The following is a 25686-nucleotide window of genomic DNA, read 5'->3' on the forward strand; positions in this document are numbered from 1 at the left end:
TTAGAGCGCACATTAATCTCCCGAGAAAGTCTATTTATCATCTTTACGTAACACATTAACATATAATTTATTATTTTTATCATTTTATTTACATACATATTTTTATTATTTTATTTACATACATATTAATATTTTTCATTGTGAATATATGATTTTTTTTAAAAGTTAAAAATATGATTAAAGCTAATAAAAATATTCTAAGTTTTACTATATATTAGTCACTATTCATTCTCATATTTAATAATTTTTTTTTTTTTTTTTTTTATAAAATGTGAAATATGAGATAATAAATAGCGAATAATGAGAAGAATTATTATTTATCATATTTTGAAAACAATGATAGTTGAAGTAGAAAAAGTAGTGAAATTTATAATATATAATTTTTCAAGTAGTAATTTTGATCTATTAAAACCAAGTCATGCAATTTAAATTTGAAGGTTCGTGCTAATAAATAAAAATTTAAAATAATCGATGCACTTTTACATTTTCCACATATAACTGTCTTTTTAATATTTAATTTATTACATTTTAGTAATAGAAAAAGGGTATATTAAATTACTGTACAAATCAGACACATTGCCCGAATGCACAAAATCAAATAGTTTAGTGCGTTAAAGTTTTTAGATCGTCCAATGTGAATGTGACGATGCACATTTATCAGTTTGGTGGCTAACTGGATTCATGAACAAAAGCGATGCTGTTTTTGTTCACGTTTTTCTTTCTTTAAATGGGCAAAAAAAAAAAAAAAATCACCACCGTCAATTTAATCAAAAGGGCAAACAATTCAATTGCATTGACCTCAGAAATTGACAATTGGTTGCCGTTTGGCATAAGCAAAAGGACAGAAATTCATGGGATCAGATCCTCTTTAGATTTCGATGCCGTTCAGCAGTACTTTACATCATTGTTAGGTAAGGGTATCTAAGTTGGCATTCATCACCAGAAAATGAAATTCTCATTAGCCAAACAAATGATTGTATGACAGAATTAACATTCATCTATACCAAGCAACATCAAACAGATGTGCAGAAGAAACATATAAATATATATGTACATACCCATCAGGCTTTTCCTTCTGTTTTCATTGGCTTCTTTGCCAGTTTGAATGCGGCAAACACAGTCTCGGTTTGCACCACCATATTTTCCCGAGTGCAATGTTCAGATTGCAGGGAAGAAGATCGCCTTAATATCTCAAAAAGTGAAGTAGCTGGCTTCATTTCAGCTACAGATTTCGTGTTCTGAGTACTAGTTTTAACCTGTGAGTTACTGAACTTAGCCGAAGCAGGCCTCGTTGGTCGATTTTCGGTCTGAATCTGCATGGTGGTTCAACCAAATTAGAGTTTCGTATCCAGAAGGATATATGTACATCATATATACATTATACACATGTTAGCATTCTTGCTTCTAGATATCAAATGCCAACACAATAAAGAAGCTGGAATGAATGAATGCTGTGATAGCTAACTAGAGTTGCACAATCATAACGCTATCAAGAGTTGCAGAGGCACACTGCAGTTATCACTATTCAATTGGAAGCAACTCAGAAATCAGAAGTAGTTGTTCTCATTACCCCTAAACCATCCAAGAGACTGAATGCTTAATCGACTTACAGATAGTGTCCAGGCATCTTATAAAAGGGATATAGCAAGAATTTAAAAAAAAAAAAAAACATTATATACAATCTAGCCAAGTGCCCTTCTTAGAGCTTACCATATCTGAAGAATCCTCTGAGATTGAGCTTGCACCCCTGCTATTGCTGTCATCTCGACCAAAGATGAAAGAACGAACTGTGCTTGATCCGTGCTTTTGGGATGAGGATAGTGTATGAGTTGAAGCCCGACCAAGGAAAGAAGACTACAACATTTAACAATGTCACAGATATAGTTAATCCACTTTAATCCACGTCACCAATATCTCCAACAGTACATGTATGTGTACAAAAAAATTAAAAGGAAAAAAGAGCAAATGAAGACTGGATTCAGTCTGCAGAAGATGGTCAAGAATTATTTAAGTGATGGTGCACATTTAAACATTGATGGGAGACAATAATCAGCCACCACCATCATGTAAAGGATCTAATATGCAGACTATCTAGCACCTCAAGAGGTCTAGCACAAAATTTTATTTGAAATTTCACTTCAAAATAGTGGAACTAATGTTTGGATACTCTTTTTTTACCTAACAAGATAATCAGTTGGAGTAAAATAGTTTACCTTGGAAGATATATTCTTTTCTCCAATGTGGGGCTTATTAGAAAAGGCTGCAGAAAATAAACATAGCAATTACATTAAGATGATAGCATAACAAAACAGATTCAGAAGACTGGTAAAAATTCAATGAAATACATCATAAATATTTTCTTTTTCCTCAACGAGTAAAATAAAGATCTTACCAGGTGTCTCAATTTTCTTAGTCTCGGGGACAATATTCAGCTTCTTTATACGTCCAAAAACTTCTCTGGAGCTCTCATCCTCTGCCGGTGACAATAGTTTAGCTTGTGCCGCCTGTTTAGCATCATAAACTTTAGCTACCATCTTGCAAATTGAACTATGAAATATTCAAAACAAATAGGACAAATATCACATCCACACAAAGGCCATGGAAGAGCACAACAGTTAGATGACTTAGCCTAACATTTCTGACAAAGCATTGAAAAATAAACCATATATCCAACATTCGTCTACAAACTTACAGACTTCTCAAAGAGACGCCGCTTAGATAGCCTCATTTCCATGTCCTCATCGTCAGATGATAAGTATACATCATCCTTCTCTGTGAACATTTGAGGAATCATTTGCTTTACTTTTCTTAAATTTATTCGTGCAACATCTGTAGGTAGTACATCTTCCGCAACTTCATCACCAAAATCTTCCATTTCTCCTTCACCTTCCTCATCTTCCTCAGCTTCAAGCAAAGATGTTTCTTTCAATTTTGAACCACACTTCAGTTTCTGCAAAAGATTTTCGGTTCCAGCCGCATCCTGTTGCTCAAGCCACGTCTGATGAAGTTGATTACGCTTTTCATTATCAATTGTTTTTTCTTCACATTCAGTTGCTATCATGTCATTAAGTTCCTCATAGTCTTCGTCATTTCCCTCATCTTCTTCAATTTCTTGGAAATGTAACAGGTCGTTGTCACTGTCATCTTCTTCCTCAGCTTCATCATCAATAAAACCTTTAACAGGATCTCCATGTGGAGATAAAGATAGGTCGGTCAGTCCATGAGGATGGGGATCAATGTTCTCCTTGTCATTATCCTCCTCTTCATCAGAACTACAAAAGTGAAACAGTAGTCAATTTTTACACTGTAGAACATAGAGAAGGTGAAGACAAGTTAGACCCCAGTATGGTAGACCTCAACTTAGAGAAAGTGAAGATGAATCACATGGTGATAACAGGAATCAATTATTATATGTATACAAGAAGATGGTAAAATCTTACTTTGCAAACAGATATCCCAATTATGGATCATGAGATGCAGTGGATGAATAATTACTAAGGTCACAAAGATTAACCCTCAAGAAACAGCTAAAGAAAGAAGAATCTTCAAACTCTTACACACTGTCAGGAGGAGCGGAATCAAGCTTTAAATTCATTGCAAGTATGGATGGAGCCAGAACTTCCATGGGACTGTTGGGTGTCTCACTAGATAGCTCATCCTTCGAGTCACTTGTTAGGAAATTAGAAAATAACTCCTACAACATACCAATGGACAAGTAATTGTTTCTTTATATACAAACCACAATACAGTAGTCAGTAATGATGCCTTTTGAAAAACAGAAAAAGAAAAGTACCTGAGTATCATCAATAGGAATTCGAAAGGCTTGATTGGAGTTATCATCCAGACCCTACAATGTAAAGGCAATGCATCATATGACAAGTCCATCTAAGGCACTAAATCAATGTAAAGGAACCGTCATGAACATATTTATAGACTATGATACTAAACTCAAGAAAGTAATCGTTCCAACTAATTGGTGCCAGCTTTCAGCAAAAGGAATCCATTTTCAACATTCAACCCAAGAATTGTTTTTTTTTTTTTTCCTAACCTGTTCTGATCCCTAGCAAAATTGCATTCTAAACATTACAAGGAAATGCTAAATGTTTGAAAAACTTACTCTGATCGTAATTAAACTAACAAGGCCTAGTTCAGGTGTCTCCTTGTAGGGTTGCAGGTGATAATCAAAATGTTGCGAAATTGCACATTCAGTATCACACAAAAAGCAGGCCTTACTTGATCTCCTACTATGAAGTAACTGAAAACTGACTCATTTTTACTATATTAGATACAATATTCTGTCTTTATACAGAAAAATAGGGAAAGAGAACAAATGAGGGGAGAACAAAACTGACTACTAAAAAAATTAAGCTTTTAATTGAATGCCGACTGAACTTTGCTTAATGCTGAGTTGGAATCTTTGACTACCATATTTGACCAAGATCTAAGATGAGCTGTTAATATGCCCCCTCAAGATGGAGCGTACAAGAGCCTTGGTCAAAATATCAGCAGGTTGATGAGAACGACTGATATGAAGAGTTTTGGGTTCCGTTTGATTACTGAACTCAGCTCAGTAACATCCAAACACTTAACTTTCAAATTACTAAATTCATCCCAACTCAAAACCTTCTTACACGTGAGACCCACAACCTTTTTCAACTTAAAACATCTTTATACATGAGACCCACAACCTTTTTTAATTTTTCATAAAAAGTACTAAATTCATCTTCTTAACATCCAAACACACTTTAAACTCAATTTAGATGGATCCCACATAACTCTTTTCACTACTAAACTCACTACCATTCATAAAGAACTCAACTCAACTCAACTGAACTTAGTTTAACATCCAAACACAGCCTTAATAAGTCGAACTTGAATCTTTTCCCTCACGATGAGTCTACCACTGACCATTATATAAACTGCAGGATCTTCAAGTAAAGGACCTATATATTTTCTGTAGGAAATTTAACTAGTTAACAACCCAGAAATCCACTATCAGAGAGAATTTCCGGAGCATACTTATATTGAAATAAGGAAATACCTTTGCTCCATCAAGCCACCCCAAGACCAAGAAAGTATTTTAGAGACTCGTCAATTTGATCAAGATCTAAGATGATACCAATGCCCATAATACTTGTACGATTGCACCAACTTGCATATTCCTTAATATAAACCCACACAAACATTATTGACAAACATCCAACAATTTCCCATTCGTGTCTACTTATAAAAGTTTATACACAAGTAGTTCTCATCCAGAACTGCAATTCAAGATCCAAAAACACCCTAATAAACCAAATTCAAGAATTCATAAAATGTTTTACTTGTTAAGAAATATACGCCATTAATAGCTGAATGCAAATTCTTATTGTTTAAACTAATGCACCTATGCCATTTTTATTTTGAAAAAATCAAATTCATGAAGGATTTTTTTTTTTTTTTGTGTATTTTGACTTACCATTTGGGAAGGTCTACTTTCATGACTGGAGCAATCTTTAAGAATATTAGATTCGTCCATATTTTCATTAGATGCATCCATATTTGACACATCCAAATTACTCTTCATGTTAGCAGGAAGTTCAATTTCCTCTTCACTTGGCACATTGGTAAACCTGTCATTTCCCCTCTCGTCATCAATGGGGCCACCTGAAATACAATCCACCACAACCTCCCTTGCATAGTCATCCTCATTCTCATTAATAAAAGACGTTCTGTTTATAGCAGCATATCTGCAACCCTCCAAGAATACATAAATATATTAAAAACTATATACACCAAGGCTACATCCATGAAAAGAAGCAAAACAAAATCAAACTACTCACTTTTTTGAAACTTCCATCTTCCTTTTACGAATCTTCTCCAAAACTGAAGATATTGGTTTTTGAACAAGCGGTACAGGTTTAAACGATACATCTCTTGTTTCTAAGAGGAATGAAGAGGCAATGTTGAGCTAATTAAAAACATAATCACAATTCATAAAGGAGTTGAATAGAACAAAGGGTCCTGGCATTAAATATTAATGGATATTATACCTCGCAAGAGTCTCTGAGACTCAGCACGGAGTTGCTTTAGATGATCTTTTCTTTCCTGTAAAATAGGAACAGCAATGAACTATAAGAAAAGAAAAGAAGTATTTCACCAGTGGAGTACTTGAAGAGAGTATGTTACCTTCTGCGTCATTCTCTTGGCTGTGGCAGTCTCGACGCTCTTCCTTCTCTTATTGCTTTCTTTCTTTCCTTCAGTTTCAAGTGTACTGCGTCGTTTCTTCTTCGGTTTCTCCAGACTCAGATCCCCAGTATCCTCTACCATCTCAGCGCTCCGATATTCAACGTTTTCATCAAAGTCGTCAGCAACAGTATCAAACTCCAAGGCCCTCTTCACCCCCGAACCATCTTCGTCACCACCGAAACCATCATAGCGACCAGTATTCAATCCATCACCGTCATTAAAACCCTCCAATCCCACCCTATGCCGTGAAGGCTCGTTCAGTTCCGGTTCATTCGATCCATCAAAAGCCGGGGCCTCGGATCCGGAGAAATCAACCAGAGGCGACGGAGTACCCTCCAAAGCTCTCTTCGCCACCGGGCCATCTTCTTCATCACCCAAACCACCAGGATCCAACCTTTCTCCACCATCAAAACCCTCCAATCCCGTCCTAGATCGGGACGGCTCGTTCAAATCCTGGCCATCGGATTCACCCAAATCCGGGGCTTCGAATTTTGACAAATCCACCCGATACGAAGAAGTGGTCCCCACCTGCGACTGGTTGAGGGGAGGATCGCCCGGATCCGTAATTGCTTTCTTTAAGCGCTTCAGCTTTCTATTACGAACCGCAGGAGAGGTTTCCTCCGTGGGTGAGAGTAGCTGAAAATCGTCGTCGCTCTCCATCTTTGTCCGTGATATCGAACCGAAATCGACGAAGAACAAACTTTGGTTCTGTTCAGCAGCTAAGATACCTTCCAATTTAAGGCGGCAAAAGCTTTCAAATTTTTTGTAGTGCTGTTGAAGCGCCAAAGTTTACCGGCTTGTTCGGCCTTTTGATTATTTTGATAAAAAAAATGCTCTGGACCCGAATTCGGAACTCAAAAATAATCTCGAATTGGACTTTTTTTTTTTTTTTTAACTGAATGATTAAAAAAATATTTTTTAATAATGTTGTGAATTTTTTATTTTTTTAAAATATTTATGATGATTAAAAAAATACATAAAAAAAAAAAAGAAAAAAATACTCTTTTCGGGACACTTTTTGGGTCCCGAATTCGGGACCCATAACAGTAATCTTTTGATTATTAATTTTTAAAGCTGGTTTGGATGATTAGATAAGATGATTTTAATTGAAGTAAAAAAAAATTATTAAAAAATTATTTTTTAATATTATTATTGTTTTAAATTTTGAAAAAATTGAATTATTTATTATATTTTATATGAGAATTTATAAAAATTGTAATGATGATATAAGATAAGAACAGATAAACTCCAGCAAACGTCTCCAATCAGTTAATGCAAAACAATAAAGAAAAGATCAGTGCTATAGTCACAAAAAATAATCTCACAAACTGATGTAGTTTATTGTCATCTATCAAATTTATTTTACAATAAAAATAATTTTACAATCTAATAAACCACATCAAGTTACATTTTTTTTTAAAAGAAGAGTTAGGGCTACTTGTCCAATCGTAACTCCTATCCCAAATTTATTAAAGACCCTCACTTATGACGGAGGAAAATCGTGAAAACATCCACACACCATAGGAGTACACAAAAAGACCCAAACCCAAGTGTAGAAACATTATTTGAGCAACCTCGTTGATTTGAAGGAACAACCTCACCCTTAGCCAAAGAATAAACAATGGATCAACAACGTAAATAAGGAAGTCCCAACTATCCGTACACACTAAATCCCGAAGTCTCCCAGGACCAATTTGTGATCCAATAAATTGAAGACTATTATTATTTGCTCCCTCGGCTAAATAATCCACAATCATATTTCCTTCTCTATATATATGACAGATGCTGCAAAGAAGATTACGAAACAACATTTTAATTTCTTCCCAAAAGTCCCACATATACCAAGAATTACAAACCCCAATTTTAATCCATTCCACCACCAAAACAGAGTTATATTCCACCAATAGATTGTATAGTCCAAGCTGATGTGCTAGTCTCAACCCATCTAGTAGGGCCTTTCCTTCTGCAACTGTGTTGATCGAGGACCCATAAAACTTAGCAAAACCCACAATTGGACGTCCCCTGCCTCCCGTATAATCACACCCCCACTTGCAGCACCTGGGTTACCAAGAGAGCTCCTATCAATGTTCAACATCAATCGCAACCTTCTTGGCTTGAGCCACGCCCCAGCTACTAGGCCAACGCCCCAGCTACTAGTGGCCTTTTCACTATCGGGAATATTGGGCAGTTCATTTCCGTAAAAAGGCTCTCGTCCCTTTCATGGAGGCACTTAAACTTCTTCACTTGAGAAAAGATATCTAACAAAGTCCCTTTCACATTCCGCACAACAGATCGCCAATCTGCACATACATCTTCCATTCTCGCTGCACATCGGGAACGCCACAATGCACTTGTAATTAATATTGGTAATATACCTTGACACATCCCTGTTTGTGATGTTGAAGATGCTCTCGCCCACCATACATTTAAATAACACTGCCATTGACTTACTTGTGGGAGCCGAATTCCACACAGTCGAAAAATATTCCCAGACTCTAGAAGCCACATTACCTTCGCATAGCACATGGTTGATTGTTTCTGACTTTGGTTCTACACATCAATTACATTTGGAAACTGGGATCTCCAGTCTACTAATCTCTTCATCCACTGGTAACGCTCCCTTTCGAGCACGCCACAAATGAAGGACATTTTTTTTGGAACATGTTTATGCCATAACCATTTTCTCCAAGGACAAAAATTCTCTTGTTTTCGGATTAACTGCCAAGCTGACTTTGTATTGAAAATACCATCCAAAGTGGGCTGCCAAATTCGTACATCATCTCCCTCTCGCACCCTGCCATCCCATGCTAGAATTTTATCCACCCAATCTTCCAAAACTAGTGTTCTCAACTTTGTTACGTCCCACCCAATTGGAGTTAGAAGCTCCCGCACTAGCACTCTTGGATCCCCCACCACTTCTTGAGTTTCAGCAATAGCACCCCCTCTCATCCAATTCTCGAACCAAAAATTTACCTCCACACAACGAACTATCATTTTTGAGTTCCTGATTACAATCGGCATCACTTTTAACACACATCTCCAAAATCTAGAACCTTGAAAGCTATTTATCGCCCACGCCAGATGATTATCCCCTCCATATTTTGCCTTAAAAAACCTTGCCCAAAGAGAATTACCCACAAGTAATTTCCATGCGAATTTCATAAACAAAGAAGTTTGCACTTCCGAGAGATCTCTAATTTCCAATCCACCTTCCTCCACTGGTAAACAAATCTTTTTCCAAGCTACCCATTTCCTCTTTTTGCTATCTTCCCCGAAACTCCAAAGAAAGTTAGAGAAAATCGAATTAAGAGCTTTAAAAACTCCCTTCGACAAATTCATCACTGATAACATATGGATTGGCATACTAGATAAAACATGCTTGATTAGAGTAATTTTACCTCCAAAAGATAAGATTTTACTCTTCCAAACCCACCAACTTTTTCTGAATTTTCATAATCAACGAATCAAACAACCGAATAATCATACATCCAACATGCAAAGGCACCCCCAAATAAGTACAAGGCCAAAGACCCTCCACAAAACCCGTGTGCCGCAACACCTCTAACTTCCTACAAAGAGGGATTTTCGAGGAGAAAAAAATAGATGATTTAGAAGGACTAACCAATTGTCCCGAGATGACTTCATATGCTTTCAGCGTAACCATCAACTAGTGTATAGACTCCAAAATTGAAAAAATAAGGACATCATCGGCATAGAACAAATGGCTGATCAAAGTACCCCCATGAGCAAAATAAACGGTTTCACCCTACCCCTTTGGAACTCTTGCCGAATCATCCGAGATAACAATTCTTGGGATAAAATAAAAAGATAGGGAGATAATGGGTCCCCTTGACGAAGGCCTCGTGAAGGCTTGAAAAAACCTTTCGTCACTCCATTTAACATAATCGAACACATTGGGGAAGAAATACAATTGAAAATGAGACCTCTCCATTTCTCCGAGAAACCCAGCTGTCTCAACACCTCCATAAAAAACTTCCAACTTACCCAATCATAGGTTTACGTCATATCAATTTTAATCATAATGTTACCCCCCCTCACCTTCTTATTAATACCTTGAATCATTTCTTGAGCAATAGCAATGCTGTAAAAAATACTACGCCCTTTTAGAAAAGCAACTTGCTCCTCCGAAATAATTTTCCCCATCACGGCGTCAATCTTGCTACCATAATTTTTGCCAAAATTTTGTATACTACAGAACATAGGCTAATAGGTTGAAATTTAGAGAAACTATTTAGTTCCTCTACCTTTGGAAGCAACACAATGTTGGTGGCACCGAAAAAAGTGGATAACGGCTTTCCCTAAAAAAATTTAATAGCCATTTTTAGCGAATCATCTTTGATAATACTCCAACCATTCTAAAAAAAACTCGTCGAGAACCCATACGGGCTAGGACTACTATCTTGTGGAATAGACCACAGCGCTTCCTTCACCTCCTCCATCGAAGGGCTTGCACACAAATCATAATTTTCTTCACCGAAATAATGGGTACTAACAAATCCATACATGGACTATTCACTTCCATAGGTTGCGTTGATAACAGATTTTTAAAAAACTTTACCGCACCCTCATGGACAGCATCCACCGACTCCAGCGAACTCCCATCTTCAAGCTCCATGTGATCCACCATTTTGTTTTTCTTTTTGCACTTCATTGAAGCATGAAAAAATGCAGTATTCAAATCACCTTCAGACAACCATTTCATTCTAGATTTCTGACAACTCATAATTTCTTCTCTATGTAAACAAAGAAGATGCTTTTGTTTGCAGGTCAATAATGCCATATCAGCCTCTCGGGAATAGTTGTTAATCACCATGTCTTCCAAACCAACTAGCTCTGCTTCAACCATTTTGATTTTTGATTCCACCTTCCCGAAAACCTCTCTATTCCATTTTTTCAACACTTGCTTTAACTTCTTTAACTTTATACTCATCTGAATCATCGGGCAACAAGGAACTTCCTGCAACCAATATTCCCTGACAACATTAAGAGAATTTTCATGGGTACACCACATTCTTTGAAAACGAAAAAGCCAAGCCCCACTTCTACGGATAGAATTCAGCTGAGCAACCATTGGACAATGGTCCGAAGAAGTTCTAGATAAATAAATCATTTGTCCATCCCCAAACCGCAACATGAATGCTGTGTTAACCAAAATTCTATCAAGCCGCGCCCAAATCCTTCGACTCCCTAGCCTACCGTTACACCAAGAGAACCGTTGTCCACTCGAAGGTAAATCTAGTAACCCGCACTCTTGAATGCAATTGTTAAATTCCCGAATAGCATGAGATGATTGAAAGATACCACCAATTTTCTCAGATTCTGTGCAAATTATATTAAAATCTCTGCCAAGGAACCATGGACACCCATCCACCTCCACATCACAAGATACTGCCATAGTATTCTTAGCTATTGTTGAAAGCAATTTGCATAGACAAACGTTGCACACACCCTATCATTACCATAAGAAAACCAACCTGATAAAGCTTGATCCATTGCCGAAATCAACTGAAAATCAATCCCATCTGCCCAAAATAACCAAGTTTTCCCACCAGCATCTATATTATGATAAAAATTCGGAAGAAGCCATCTTGCCCAACGAGGACATTAATTCACTGAAAGAAAAGGTTCAAATAACGCAACCACCCAAGGTCGGTGTTTATTCAAAATACTACGCAATCTAGCTTTCGACGAACGCATACCTCTAATAAGGCTTATTAGAATGTGTTGTCCTCTCCAGAACAACATATGTTTTTTTTTTCTTTTTCACTCCCCAAAGGGAATTAATGGGAACGTCCAACTCACTATCTGATTCATAACATTTAGCTGCCAATTCTTCAATCTCTCCCTCATCTTCTTTTTCAGATAGCGAATGAACATTCCTACGATCGAATGCCATCATCCTCTCTCCCCCATCCACCACTGAATCCGCCACTCCACACAGTTCAAATTCCAACTCTTCATCAGTAATTTTTAGGGAGCTTCTCGGACTAGGAAAACCATCAAGAATCTCTATAGATACATCCTGCCCTGTTCTTTTCTCCGATTGTTCAAACCAGCTTTCCGAATTATGCTGCAATTCCATTGAAGATCCAATGTGATTCCTTACATTTGGCTCATCCTGGTTCAAAACTTCCCACTCCACAAACTCGCTTCTTTCCTTCTGCTCCACTGATGTAATCTCCCGACTAAATTGTTCTTTAGACAAAAGATCACCTTTCGAATTTACGTAAAATACTGCCAAAGAGCGATTGTCATCTAACTTTTTCTCGTTGTTAACTTGGGCAAGAATTTCCACTCGTCTGATTTTATTAAACCTTCCTTCATCACACTACGTGCACCCTCCCCACCCTCCATTCTCTTCTTTTCCCCTACCACTTTCCAACTCTGTTTCAAGTGCCCACGATCACCATCTTTCGAAACGACTCGTGATTTTCCTTTTTCCACAGATTTTTTTTTATGAACACATTTTTGCTCCAGATGACCTTGCGTACGACACCAATTGCAGAACAACAAAATAGATTCATAAACCACCTCTTGATAATGGCTTGAAGCACTACTAGGAGGACCCAACCAGAAATGATGCTGCAATGGTTTTGATAAGTCCAGTTCAACATAGATTTGTGCTACCTCAGGATGAGTAACACACGCTGTCGCATTATCACATTTCAAAATACGACCAAACCCTCCTCCAATACTTTTCAAAATAGAACCATGAAAATAATTTGGAGGAAGCCCCGGTAATGAAATCCACACTGGAACAATAGGCGACTCCTCCTCTTCCTTAAACTCAGGAGTCCAATGAAAGACCCTATAAGCGATACCCTCCATCTCCGCATTCCCTCGAGACATTATACTCACAAAATCCTCCTCATTCGATAACCTTACCAAAAGATTTCAAGGATTCTTTAACTAACCCACCATTGGCATCGAACGAAGACCCCACCTATTTTTTATGAAACCTCTAACGTGATCCAAAGACGGTCGATGACGTAAAAATTTTAAAACTACCACAAAATGAAAAGGTCACGCTGATCGCATGATTTCAGATTTCAAAAATAAGAAAAACATTTCTCCCTCATTAAAATGCGGCTCTCTAAATGGAAGATCCACCTCCGGCAGAGGCAGAGGGCGATTCATGACAATATCTGCATAACACTGACCAGTGCCTATCCCTTCAGATTTCCCACCAACCATAGAATGTGTCACTATCTTCGCGTCATGCACAACAGAAGGCTGGCTTGTCGGAGGAGCTGGCGGGGGGATGGTTTGCACCATCCAGCAAACCCTAGGAGGCAACGCCAATCCCTAGAGAATTTCTCAAAAGAAAAAAAGTTGGACATGGCTACAAGAAATCGATTTTATGTTTCTTAGCATTATAACAAGATATAGGTCATGTTTGGAAAGTGACATGAGAGGAAATTTAATTTAAAATTTCTCATAATTTCCTTTTCAAATATCACTTCAATACAAAATATTCTTTGATTTTAAATCTTTAAGTTTTCATCTAATCATTACCTAATCATCACAATTTTTTTAAACCTCCATACAAAACAAAAAAAATTAATACAAAATTTTCAAATTTCAAATCTAGAATATATTAAAAATGATATTTAAACCATGAGAGGAGTAATCCCTAGGGCCGGGCCGGGCCAAACGGCTCGAGTAGTTCTAGGGCCCGAGGACAAGGGGCGGTGGGCTAGGCCAGATTGGCCCAAGAGGCCAGGGAGGAGAAGCAGTCAGGTAACACGCAATGGCCAGGGGCTGGAAGGTAGAATTGTCTGACACCGCTATTGGCCGACAGCCCCAAAATGCGAGTTCATGGACAGTCCCTGTCCCTAAACCATGGCCTCTGGACATGCCTAAGGAGTGGATACATCTGACCGAGGCCACGCCGTATTTAATGAAGGGCGGAAACGGGCACGCCACGACAAGGAGTCATGCCACATTTAATGAAGTCCAAGGCTAGGCATGCCACGACGTGCCCCCTGGGTTGTCAGTGGTCGCCACGATCAAGTTTGGCAAGTCTATTTCACCACAGGGAGCTGGCAGGGACACACAACCCTACTACGGAGTGACGCATCCATAATCCCCTTCTCAAGGATTGCCCCCAACCAGGTATATATACCCCCTCTCTCAGTGAGGGGAGGAGTTCAGACAATTTTGATGCTTAAGATCTCATAAGGAAATCACATACTGACTTTGGCATCGGAGGTGTCCCCCACCACCCTGAAGCCCCCATTTCTTCATAGCTACAGGTGGGATGAACTGGGCCTCCGTGGACTTGTACGGGCAGTGGCGCTGTATGTGGGATCTTCTTTTCCTAAGCCTCACAACGAGAAGAAGAACAGTTCGACGTGATGGAAGCAAGGACCAATGAGATGGGTGAAACCATATAGAAACTGATGGAAGAGGTAGTAGCTCTCCGCTAGGAGAATGCCACTCTCCAAAGAATTGGTGGAGAATTGGAGGGAGTGAGCCTAGCCAGCATGCCAGATTGTGGCGAATCCCGGAGGCTGTTGCGACTGAAGAAGATAGGCATAGAATGCACTTCGAGCTCTGGGAGCTCGGGGATAAATATGCTGAAATGGCCAAACGGATAGGCACGTTGTCCTTGGTGGACTAGCTGCTTATTAGCACGGGTCTGCCGTATAGCGTTGAAGTCATGGCAGTTCCTCTTCCTCTAAGATTCAAAGTTCCTCAAGTGGATGCCTATGACGGGTCTAAGGACCCCCTAGAGCACTTGGAAAAATTCAAGGCTCATATGACCCTGCACAGGTTCCTAGGAGAAGTCGCGTGCAGAGCATTCCGGCTCACATTAAAGGGGGCGACAAGGGCTTAGTTCGGATCCTTGCCACCCGGTACTATCGATAGCTTCACCGAGCTGGTCCATCTCTTCCTGATGCAGTTCATGGCAAAGAAGGTGCCCGACGCCTACCTCCTAATAGTGAAGCAGCAGGATGATGAGAGCCTGAAGTCATACCTCTCTCGGTTCAATTGAGAGCATATGACCACGGACAACCAGGATGAGAAGATCACCCTGGCAGCCATGTTGGGGGGAATTTGGCCTTGGAACCCGATCATGACCGAGATAACTCACCCCCTACAAGAGAACCCCCACAACACTAAGAGAGTTTATGACCGAGCCGACGGCTTCATTAATGTTGAGGACACCCTTAACGCCTTGACGACTTCCTGGAGGACTGAGTTAGAGCAAGCAAACAAGAAAGCCGCTAGACAGAAATGGGGGCAAGAAAGGTGCACCAGAGGCCAAGAGAAGGGGTGAAGCGTTAGCTTGGGCATGCGGCGGGCCCCATGTACACATGAGCCTGGCTGTATAAGGCGAATGCACCTCGAGCCCGTGGAAGGAACCACTACAAGGCCATAAGTACTGTGCCTACCACCTAACAGACCGACACAATACTGATGACTGCTATACCCTGAAGCGAATGAGGGAGGTGTTGGAGGGATTGCTAAACCTGTGGCGGTAGACAATGGATCAACATGAACGGCACAAGGGCGGCCATCCGAGGGCCTGGCGTAGTGAGAGCTCGAGGAGATGAAGGCCTGGGAGAGAGGCCCAAAGGAGCTTGCGACGCCGAAGCCTAGTAAAGGAAAACAATCAGATGAGTGAGATCCGCATGATAGTGGGAGGATATGCGGGAGGAGGTTCCACCTCGTCGGCTCGGAGGGTCCATGCCCCAAGGGCTCGATACGAGGAAGTGTTCACAATGAGAAGGTTCGCGATTAGCACCAGGAAGGATGCTGGGGGAACAACGATAACCTTCAGTGAAAAGGATGAAGATGTCATCCTCCACCCCTACGACGATGCGTTGGTGATTACTGTACAGATCGCCAACTTCACTACTCGAAGAGTCCTTGTTGACAATGACAATTAGGCGACATTCTATTATGGGAAGTTTTTGTCAAGATGGGGATCGACCCGGACGGACTGTGCCCAGCCCTGATGCCGCTCAAGGGCTTCACTGGCAACATCGTCCATCCAATGGGGGTCATTACATTGTCCAGACTTCGGCCACGATGGCCGACTTCCTAGTGGTGAAGGCCCCCTCCTTGTACAATGCGATACTCGACCCTAAATAGCTAAGAGCGATAACCTCCACCTACCACTTCAAGATGAATTTCCCCACGAACTTGGGGGTGGGAGAGGTCCGCGGTGAGCAGGGGCTTGCCCGGGAATGCTACGCTTAGGAACTAAGGCACAAAGTTAAGGAAGTCAAGATCATCGGGGAAGTAGGAGAGGCAGCGAGACCAGCTTCGCTGCCGATCCTAGCCGAATAGAGGAGTTGACTTCGATCACCTCTCCATGGCCTTTAGCGCAGTGGGGACTAGACTTGATCGGCCCTTTCCCAGTGGCTAGAGGAGGGGAAAAGTTCATGGTCATAGCCGTCAACTACTTCACAAAATGGGTCGAAGTAGAGGCCCTGGCAACCATCACCGCCTGAGCCATCACAGAGTTCTTGTGGAGGTCGATAGTCTGCCGGTTTGGTATTCCCCAAAGCTTCATATCGGACAATGGGAGACAATATGGTTGCTCACACTACCGGGAATGGTACGCAAAGCTAAGGATTAAGGTCAAGACTCTTTGTTGGGACACCCGTAATCCAACGGCCAAGCCGAGGCAACCAACAAAACTTTATTGTCCACCTTAATAAAAAGTTGGAGGTTCATAAAGGAGGATGGACTGAAGAACTTCTGGGGGGTACTGTGGGCATACCGGATGACCATCAGGACCCCCACTAGAGAGACTCCCTTCGCCCTCACCTACGGAAGTGAAGTGGTGATTCCTGTGGAGGTAGGGATGCCCACATGGGACTAGCACTTCGACTCAAGTGTCAACGGCGAAAGATTGAAATAAAGCCTAGATCTCCTAGAAGAAAGACGGGAAGAAGTCTCGGTGCCGACGATGAGCAATAAAAGGAGACCTGGTGCTATAACCGACCAGGGTGGCCACCCAGGTGGAGGGGAAGTTGGGCCAGCAATGGGAAGGCCCGTACGTGGCGACAATCAATAGACCTGGTTCCTACCACCTCAAAGACAGTCAAGGCCATGAACTCCACCATCTATGGAATGCCGAGCTCCTGAAGTGGTACTTTACCAAAGGATCACAAATTTTATCCATGAATGAAGCCAATGTATGGATGTTCGCCTCAAACTTGCCGAATTGTCAAAACTAGAAAAGTCCCTAGACTCGTCACGGGGTTAAGGTTGGGCCCAGAGCATCCTGAGCTCTGCCCACATGGCCTCTTAGAGACAAGTCCCTAGACTTGCCAAGCCTCGTGTCTAGCAAAGCCGAGTCCCTAGACTCATCGTGGGGTTAAGGTTGGGCCTAGAGCATCCCGAGCTTTGCCCACATGGCCTCTCAGATACAAGTCCCTAAACTTGTCGAGCCTGTGCCCAGCAAAGTTGAGTCCTTAGACTTGCCGCAAAGTTGTCCACATGGCCTCTTAGATACAAGTCCCTAAACTTGCCGAGCCTTGTGTCCAGCAAAGCCGAGTCCCTAAACTCATTGTGGGGTTGCCCACATGGCCTCTCGGATACGAGTCCCTAGAATTGTTGAGTCACGTGTCAAGCAAAGCAGAGTCTCTAGACTCGCCGTAGGGTTGCCCACATGGCCTCCCATATACGAGTCCCTCGACTTGTTGAGCCTTGTGTCCAACAAAACCAAGTCCCTAGACTTGGGGTTAAGGCCGGGCAAGAGCATCTTGAGCTCTGCCCACATGGCCTCTTGGATACAAGTCTTTAGACTTGCCAAGTCTCGTGTCCAACAAAGATGAGTCCCTAGACTTGCTGCAGGGTTTCCCACATAGCCTCTTGGATACAAGTCCCTAGACTTGTCGAGCCTCATGTCCAGCAAAGACGAGTCCCTAGACTAGCTGCGGGGTTAAGGCCAACCCTAGAGCATCCCAAAATCTGCCCACATGGCCTCTTGGATACAAGTCCCTAGACTTGTCGAGCCTCATGTCCAGCAAAGCCGAGTCCCTAGACTAGCTGCAGGGTTAAGGCCAGCCCTAGAGCATCCCAAAATCTACCCACATGGCCTCTCAGATACAAGTCCCTACTTGTTGAGCCTCGTGTTTGTCCAACAAAGCTGAGTCCCTAGAGTCACCGTGAGGTTGCCCACATGGCCTATCGGATACAAGTTCGTAGACTTGCTGAGCCTCGTGTCCAGCAAAGCCGAGTCCCTAAAGTCACCGTGGGGCTGCCTACATGGCCTCTAGGATATAAGTTCCTAGACTTGCCGAGTCTCGCATCCAGCAAAGTCGAGTCTCTAGAGTCGCCGCGGGGTTGCCCACATGGCCTCTCGGATACAAGTCCCTAGACTTGCCGAGCCTCATGTCCAGCAAAACCAAGTCCCTAGAGTCATCGCGGGGTTGCCCACATGGCCTCTCATATACGAGTCCCAAGACTTGCCGAGTCACGTGTACGGCAAAGCCGAGTCCTAGACTCCTGCGTGGTTAAGGCCGGGCCCAGAGCGTCCCGAGGTCTAACTCAAATTTGAATCTCTTGACTAAGAAAAAAAAATAGAAAGCATGAAAGAACAAGGAAGTACACAAGAAAAAAAAAAAAAACCAATATATACGTAAAAGTCAAATTTACATCATAAAGGAAAGTCTAGATTACAAAATAGAAAAGAAAAGAGGAGAAGCAACAAAGGGGCTTGAAGCCCATACAATCGTGATTACTTGGGCAGAGGGGGAGCACCTGGGAAGGCTGGAGGCATCCCTACCCTCCCAAGGGTCTTGACGAATGCATATAAGCCTGAAGGTTCAGTTTAAGGAAGGCCAGACTCAGAGTGTTGAGATCTGTCATGAGGTGCTCTCGCAGATGGTCTTGTAGCTGCTCGAGGCCCTTAGCCATACCCCCAAGTCGTGTTTTGAATGGCCCAGGTGTTTTGGATCTAGGACCTAATCTCCCCTAAGTACTTGGCATTGGCCTCCTGACTGGACTCCATGGATGAGATTTGAGTGTCCCAAGCCAAGATGGTGTCCATTGCATTAACCAACTTGACTTCGAAACTACGGGCTAGAGCCTCACTCCGTTGCGCCCGTGCCTTCTGGCGTCAAACTTCCCGAATAAGCGAGAAGCACCTGGACAACAACTTCGAGTGTCGCCTAGCGGCCGAGGCCTGCTTTGAGCCATCTGATCCTTCTCTTCTCGAAGCACTAGAAGCCCTATCCAGGCCGACTGAAGCTACTCCTCACTCCTCTTTAACTCCCTCTGGGCATCGGCATGCCCATCCCGGAGACGTTTTCACTCCTAGGTAACCTAGGAGAGCTCCTCCTTGGCCCTCGACCAGCTACTTTAGCGTGGTTTTCTTCCATTTAAGCTTCTAGCTCTTCTCTTTTAGAAGCCAATGACTCTCTCATTCAAGGCCTCCAAGTCCTCCATCAGCTTGTCACGTTCTAGGGAGAGAACCTTGACCTCCCAATTTGCCTTGCAAATCTCCAAGCGGGTGAGAAAAGCCAGGGACTGGAACGCCCTGTTCTCCTCCTCGAGCTCCCCATGCTCTTCGACGATCATGCCCACCAATTAGTCTGACCTGTAGTATAAGGAACTGTTAGAAGGAGAAAGGGAAATGACCCATGGGACGAGCTAAGTACATGGGCAAAGAGAGGCCTTAGTTTCTGGGCCTCCTGCTCGATTGCCTCAGCCAGGGCCCTCTCAAAGTCCGGGCTAGTGGTCTAGCTCGCCCCCGCTCCGGTACGGCAACCCACAACTGCCATGAAGGCCTCGGCATGTCCTAGGAAGACTCCAAGGAAGGACCCGCACTGGGGGCTTTTGGCCTCCTCCGTATCATTGGAACTCGGGCAGGCCTCCTCCCTATCACTGGGCCTCGGGACTATAGAGGAGAAGAGCGCCTCTACCCCAATACTTGGGGAAATAAAGGGAGCAGTGTTTTCCTGACCAGCCATCTCTGGGACAGGAGGAGAGGCTAGAGATCCCATTGTGGCCGATGGAGGAACAGAGAGAACGGCCTCTTGTGCTAGTGTCTGCACGAAGGAGACAAGCGACTCCAAAATCGAGGCCCCTAGAGGGAAGGTTTGATGAAGTCGTTGAAGATGGCAGCTTGGAGAATGTCGTCATCTTCCTCCTCCTCAACAACAAACTTTGACAAACAGACGACGAGGCGAAAGTTAAGCGTTTTGCCCTCGGGAAAGAACTAGTCCCCAAGTAGAGGGAACTAGGATCTCTAGGCCCTCGGGCCGCTCGCTCTGGGACCCCTTGGCCTTGTTTCTTCTTGACCCCCCTTGTGGGGAGAAGGGGGTTTGGTCCCTTCAACTTCGCACCAGTAAGCGTCCTCTCCCTTTCGGGATCCCATTGCCTAGCTTTGGGGAACTCCACCAGCTTCGTTGAGACCCACCTTTAGCCGCTTCCCCCCTACTACGAGTCGAGGGAGGATTAGGGTGATGCTTTTGTGCTTGAGGCAATGAGGGGTCACTCAAGAAGTCCCGATCAAGCACGTACGAGCGGTTGGGAGTGGTCAAATAACTTCTGATGTTGACATCGGAGAGCACCGCATCAGTCTCCGCATCGTGAGGATTGGCCGATACCCAGGATAGCATTGTCGCTAGCCTAGTCTCTTCCTTCCTGGATAGTGTAATGGATAGGCTCTTGGAGAGAGGGACGTATGACCAAAGGCTCGAATAGGACCTCTTTTCCTTCGGGGTACTCTCATCCTGAGTTCGAGATGAAGAAGAACTTTCAGGACCAGTCCTTGATGTGCATGTGGTGTGACTCAAGGCTGGCGATACGCCACCCGGCCGTACATGCCTGGAACCTGCACAAACTCTTGTTGAGGCATAGCACACGGTACACCGATAAGAACCCCCGAGTCATTAAGTCAGGGTACTCCTTAAGATTGGAGCTGAGCACCCTTTGGTAGATAATGCAACTGGCCACCAAGAGTCGCCAGGTGTTCGGATGGAGTTGCGTAGGGGCCAACCCCAAAAAGTTGAGAACGTCGCGAAGGGGTAGAGTGCCATGTGGGCTGCCATTTCGTCAGAGTCCACGACGAGTTATCGATGCCCTGAGACCTCCTGAATAGTCGATGTAGGGATGTTTTACTTCGCCCTGAATGCCTAGAAGTCATCGGAGGAGATCGATGACTCCTAACACTTCTCGGCAAAGTGTAAAGGTTTAGTGCTGGATGAACTTTTCGGGGCCATGGGAACGGTTGAAAACGGCGGTGAAAGTGATGAAGTAGGGCATGGAAAGCTCAAGGGGCAAGGGAGACCGTGACGACGAAGAGCTCAGAGAAGGTGAGAGACAACAATGGTGGAAATGAGAAGGGAGGGAGCCCTATATAGTGTGGGGCGTGCAATGTGGCAACAAAAATCGAGGCATCGCTGATGACGCAGGTGAATGGCCTTATGAAGCACAACCGACTTACGTCTGCACAGACGTGGGAAGCCACATCAGGTGCGTGGGGAGCACGAACCAATGCGCGGCACGGGACTTGGGAGACCCCCTATCAAATCAACCAGCGGGGAGTTGGAAGGGCCACGGAAACCAAGGCGACGTAAAAATTAATGACGTGGGTGGCCTCATGGAACCCAATCGACATGAATCCACGCAAACGTGGGAAGTCCATGTCGGGCGTGTAAAAGGCATTGGCCAATTTATGATACGGAACGTGGGGAGGCACCCCCACCAAATCCAACTGTCAAGGAGTTGGAGAGATAACGGAAGTCGAGGTGCCCTCAAGCATTAATGACAGGGACAACGGTCGCAAGGTACGTGCCCGATGAAGGTGCATCGAGGACGTTTTGAATTCCCACCACATGTGTGTGCTCGAAATTCATGGGGTACTGTGAGGGGAGTATTCCCTAGGGTTGGGCCAGGTCGGCCCGGTAGGAGAAGCAGTTAGGCAACACGTGCTGGCCAGGGGCTAGAAGGTAGAATTGTCCGACGTCGCTGCTGGCTGACAGCCCCAGCGTGTGAGGTCAAGGATAGTCCCTGTCCCTGAACCCCGACATCTGGACAGGCCTAAAGAATGGATGCATCTGATCAAGGTCATGCTTCATTTAATGAAGAGCAAAAATGAGCAAGCCATGACAAGGGGTCACATCGCATTTAATGAAGTTTAAGGCTAGGCACACCATGGCGTGCCCCCTGGGTTGTCAGTGGTCGCCACGATCAAGTCTGGTAAGTCTGTTGCACAACAAGGAACTGACAGGGACACACAACCCAAATACGGAGCAACGCATCCACAATCCTCTTCCCAAGGATCGCTCCCGAGTAGGTATATATACCCCCTCCCTCAACGAGGGGAGGAGTTTAGATACTTTTGATACTTAAGATTTCATAATCCTCACAAGGAGTCAGAATTAGAAGGGACTTAGAGTAGGCGTAGGAGTAGGATTAGAGTAGAAGTTGGAGTTGGAGGAGAAGGAGGATGAGTAGATGGAAGGATGAGGAGAAGATGAAGAGCGTAGAGGAGGAGGGAGAAGGGAGTTGGAGTAAGCGTAGCAATCAGAGTCAAAGTCAGAGTTGGAGTAGGAGGAGGAGGAGAAGCAGAAGCAGAAGGAGAAGAAGTAAAGGAAGGAGTAGAAGATGGAAATGAAGACGACGACGACGGAGAATGGGAGAAGATGAAAAAAATGAAGGAAAAAATTTATAATTTTTAGGTTAAAAAAAATAGTCTTAAATAGTCCAAATGGAAAATTATTGAAGCAATGAGTACGTTATACTAAAAAAAAAACATAATTTTAAAAGTAAATATTGATAAATAAATTGTACCTTATTGAAGCCATCAGAATGTTGGACATGACTGCTACAGTAAAATTCATGCACGAAGATTCTTATATGATCTAACAAAAGTATATAAATATGTTCATTGTCATAGATATTGTCTATAATACAAAAAAAAAAAAAAAAAAAGTAATTGCTTTGCAAAATAGTGTAAATGTATTAAAAACAAAAACCTATACAGCCTGATGACCATTAATTGGAGTTCCTCGAAGAATAGTTTCAACGAAGTAAATAATACATAAAGATAAATAGAGAGAGAAAATGATAAAGTACTGCTAAATATTAATAGATAATACCTTTGCATGCTTGTAACTTGTAGATGTTCAAGCTGAGTTCCTCCTACATATAGTTTCAATCGAATACAACACACACATATACATGCACACGCACACGCAAACAAGCACACACACGCATGCACATGCACACCTAAAGTCAAAGAAAATTTCCTGGATCTATCTATCTAAATAAGAAAAATCAAGAATAAGTTAAGAAGAAGAACAAGAAAGCTTCTGAGGATCGAGAGAAATAAAGGAAATGAGAAGAGAAGAATACGGCTGAAAGAAAGTAAAGAAGGCATAAGAGAGAAAGATGATGAATTAGACGAAGAAGATAAGAGATGAAGATGAGGAGAAGGCGAATAAGAGAGAGTATGGAGTTGGAGTAGGAGTATGAGCGAGTAGAAGTAGGGGTGGGGTAAGAGTCGAAGGAGGAGGAGGAGGAGCTAGAAGCAGTAGGAGAAGAAGTAGAGGAAGGATGAGAAGAAGATGAAGAGTAGGAGAAGGCGAATAAAAGGGAGAAGGGTGTCAGAGTAGGTGTAGGAGTAAGAGTCGGTGTCGTTGGAGGAGGAGGAGGAAAAGCTAAAGCTGAAGAAGGAAAGGAAGGAGGAGGAGAAGAAGAAGATGATGATGATGACAATGAAGAATGAGAGAAGATGAGAAAAATGAAGGAAAAATTAGAATTTTTATATTAACAAAATAAATATTAAGATTCCCTAGTAAATGGAAAATTATTGAAGTAGACTACGTTATACCAAAAAATAACATAGTTTCAAAAATAACAATGATAAAAAAATTATACCTTATTGAAGCCACCAAAATGTTGGACACAACTACTCTAGCAAAATTCATGCACCTTCTTATATGATAGAACAAATGCCAAAACATATGTTCCTTGTCATTATTTTCTGTAATGGAGAAAAAAAAAGCGATTGCTTTGTAGAAAAAGCACATCTAGAACCTGATTACAACTAATTGGAGTGTTCCTCCAAGATAAAGTTTCAACCGAATAAATAACACACATAAAGATAAATAGAGATAGAAAATGAGAAAGCACTAGTAAAATGTAAGAGAAAATACATTTGCATTAGAACTTGTAGATGTCCAAGTTGAGTTCCTCCTACATACAATTTTAATTGAATACCACACACAAGCGCACAACCACACGCACATGTGAACAAGCATGCACACTCACCCACCCACCCACACATACACTAACACACACCTTGCACATGCACTCACACCCACACCCACACCCACACACACCCGGATCCAAAGCAAAATGAAGAGGAGGAGGAGAATGTAAAGAAATGAGAGTAGGGAGTTGGAGCAGGAGTAGGAGTCAGAGGAGGAGTTGGAGGAGGAGGAGAAGGTGGTGGAAGGATGAGAAGAAGATGAAAAGAATACGTAAAAGAGTGAGAAGAGAGTTAGAATTAGAGTTTGAGTAGGAGTAGGAGTAGGAGGAGGAGGAGGAAGAGGAGGCGGTGGAAAGGTGAGAAGAAGATGAAGAAAATGCATAGAAGAGTGAGAAAGGAGTTGGACTAGAGTCGAAGTTGGAGTGAGAGTCGGAGTCGGAGTAGGAGATAGAGTACAAGGAAGAGGAGGAAAGAGGAAGGAGGAAGGAGGAAGAGATGGTGGAAGGATGAGAAGAAGAAGAAAAAGAGAATGCGTAGAAGAGTGAGAAGGGAATTGGAGTAGGTGTAGGAGTTAGAGTCAGAGTATGAGTAGGAGTAGGAGGAGGAGGAGGAAGGATGAGAAGAAGATGAAGAGCGTAAAGGAGGAGGAAGAAGGGAGTTGGAGTAAGTGTAGTAGTGAGAATCAAAGTCAGAGTCAGAGTAAGAGGAGGATGTGGAAGGAGGAAAGAGAAGAAGCATAAACATAAGGAGAAGAAGTAAATGAAGGAGTAGAAGAAGAAGATGACGAAAATGAAGAATACGACGACAACGACGAATGGGAGAAGATGAAAAAAATGAAGGAAAAAATTTATAATTTTTAGTTTAATAAAATAATCTTAAATAATTATACTAAAAATGAACATACTTTTAAAAGTAAAACATTGATAAATAAATTGTACCTTATTGAAGTCATCAGAATGTTGGATGCGATTGCTACAGTAAAATTCATGCACAAAGCTTTTTATATGATGGAACAAAAGTAAAAAAATATGTTTCTTGCTATAGATATTGTCTATAATGCAAAAAACAAACAAAAAAAGTAATTGTTTGCAAAATAGTGTACATGTATTAAAAAAACACTTATACTGCCTGGTGACCTCTAATTGGAGTTCCTCCAAGATATAGTTTCAACTGAGTAAATAATACACATAAAGATAAATAGAGGGAGAAAATGATAAGCACTGCTAAATAGTAATAGACAATACATTTGCATG

The 25686-nt window shown here is 42.3% G+C and overlaps 2 protein-coding genes across 2 annotated transcripts; both read right to left on the reverse strand.

Annotated features, from left to right (window-relative positions):
- Positions 1–815: 815 nt before the first annotated feature.
- On the reverse strand, positions 816–6998 carry LOC108995528 (protein IWS1 homolog). The gene is made up of 11 exons (XM_018971106.2): positions 6169–6998; positions 6033–6087; positions 5823–5922; positions 5459–5729; positions 3794–3847; positions 3558–3694; positions 2693–3272; positions 2393–2504; positions 2214–2260; positions 1711–1854; positions 816–1313 (listed from the first exon to the last, which is right to left on the reverse strand). Exons 1-11 carry the CDS (start codon positions 6886–6888, stop codon positions 1062–1064), a joined length of 2472 nt encoding a protein of 823 aa, XP_018826651.1. The 5' UTR covers positions 6889–6998; the 3' UTR covers positions 816–1061.
- A 1175-nt stretch (positions 6999–8173) lies between these two features.
- Positions 8174–13077, reverse strand: LOC108995543. The gene is made up of 5 exons (XM_018971122.2): positions 12564–13077; positions 12052–12462; positions 11724–11804; positions 10808–11637; positions 8174–8443 (listed from the first exon to the last, which is right to left on the reverse strand). The coding sequence occupies exons 1-5, from the start codon at positions 13075–13077 to the stop codon at positions 8174–8176; spliced, it is 2106 nt and encodes a 701-aa protein (XP_018826667.2).
- Between the last annotated feature and the right edge of the window lie 12609 nt (positions 13078–25686).

The sequence above is a fragment of the Juglans regia genome, chromosome 6, assembly GCF_001411555.2.
Source record: "Juglans regia cultivar Chandler chromosome 6, Walnut 2.0, whole genome shotgun sequence".
NCBI classification, from domain to species: domain Eukaryota; kingdom Viridiplantae; phylum Streptophyta; class Magnoliopsida; order Fagales; family Juglandaceae; genus Juglans; species Juglans regia.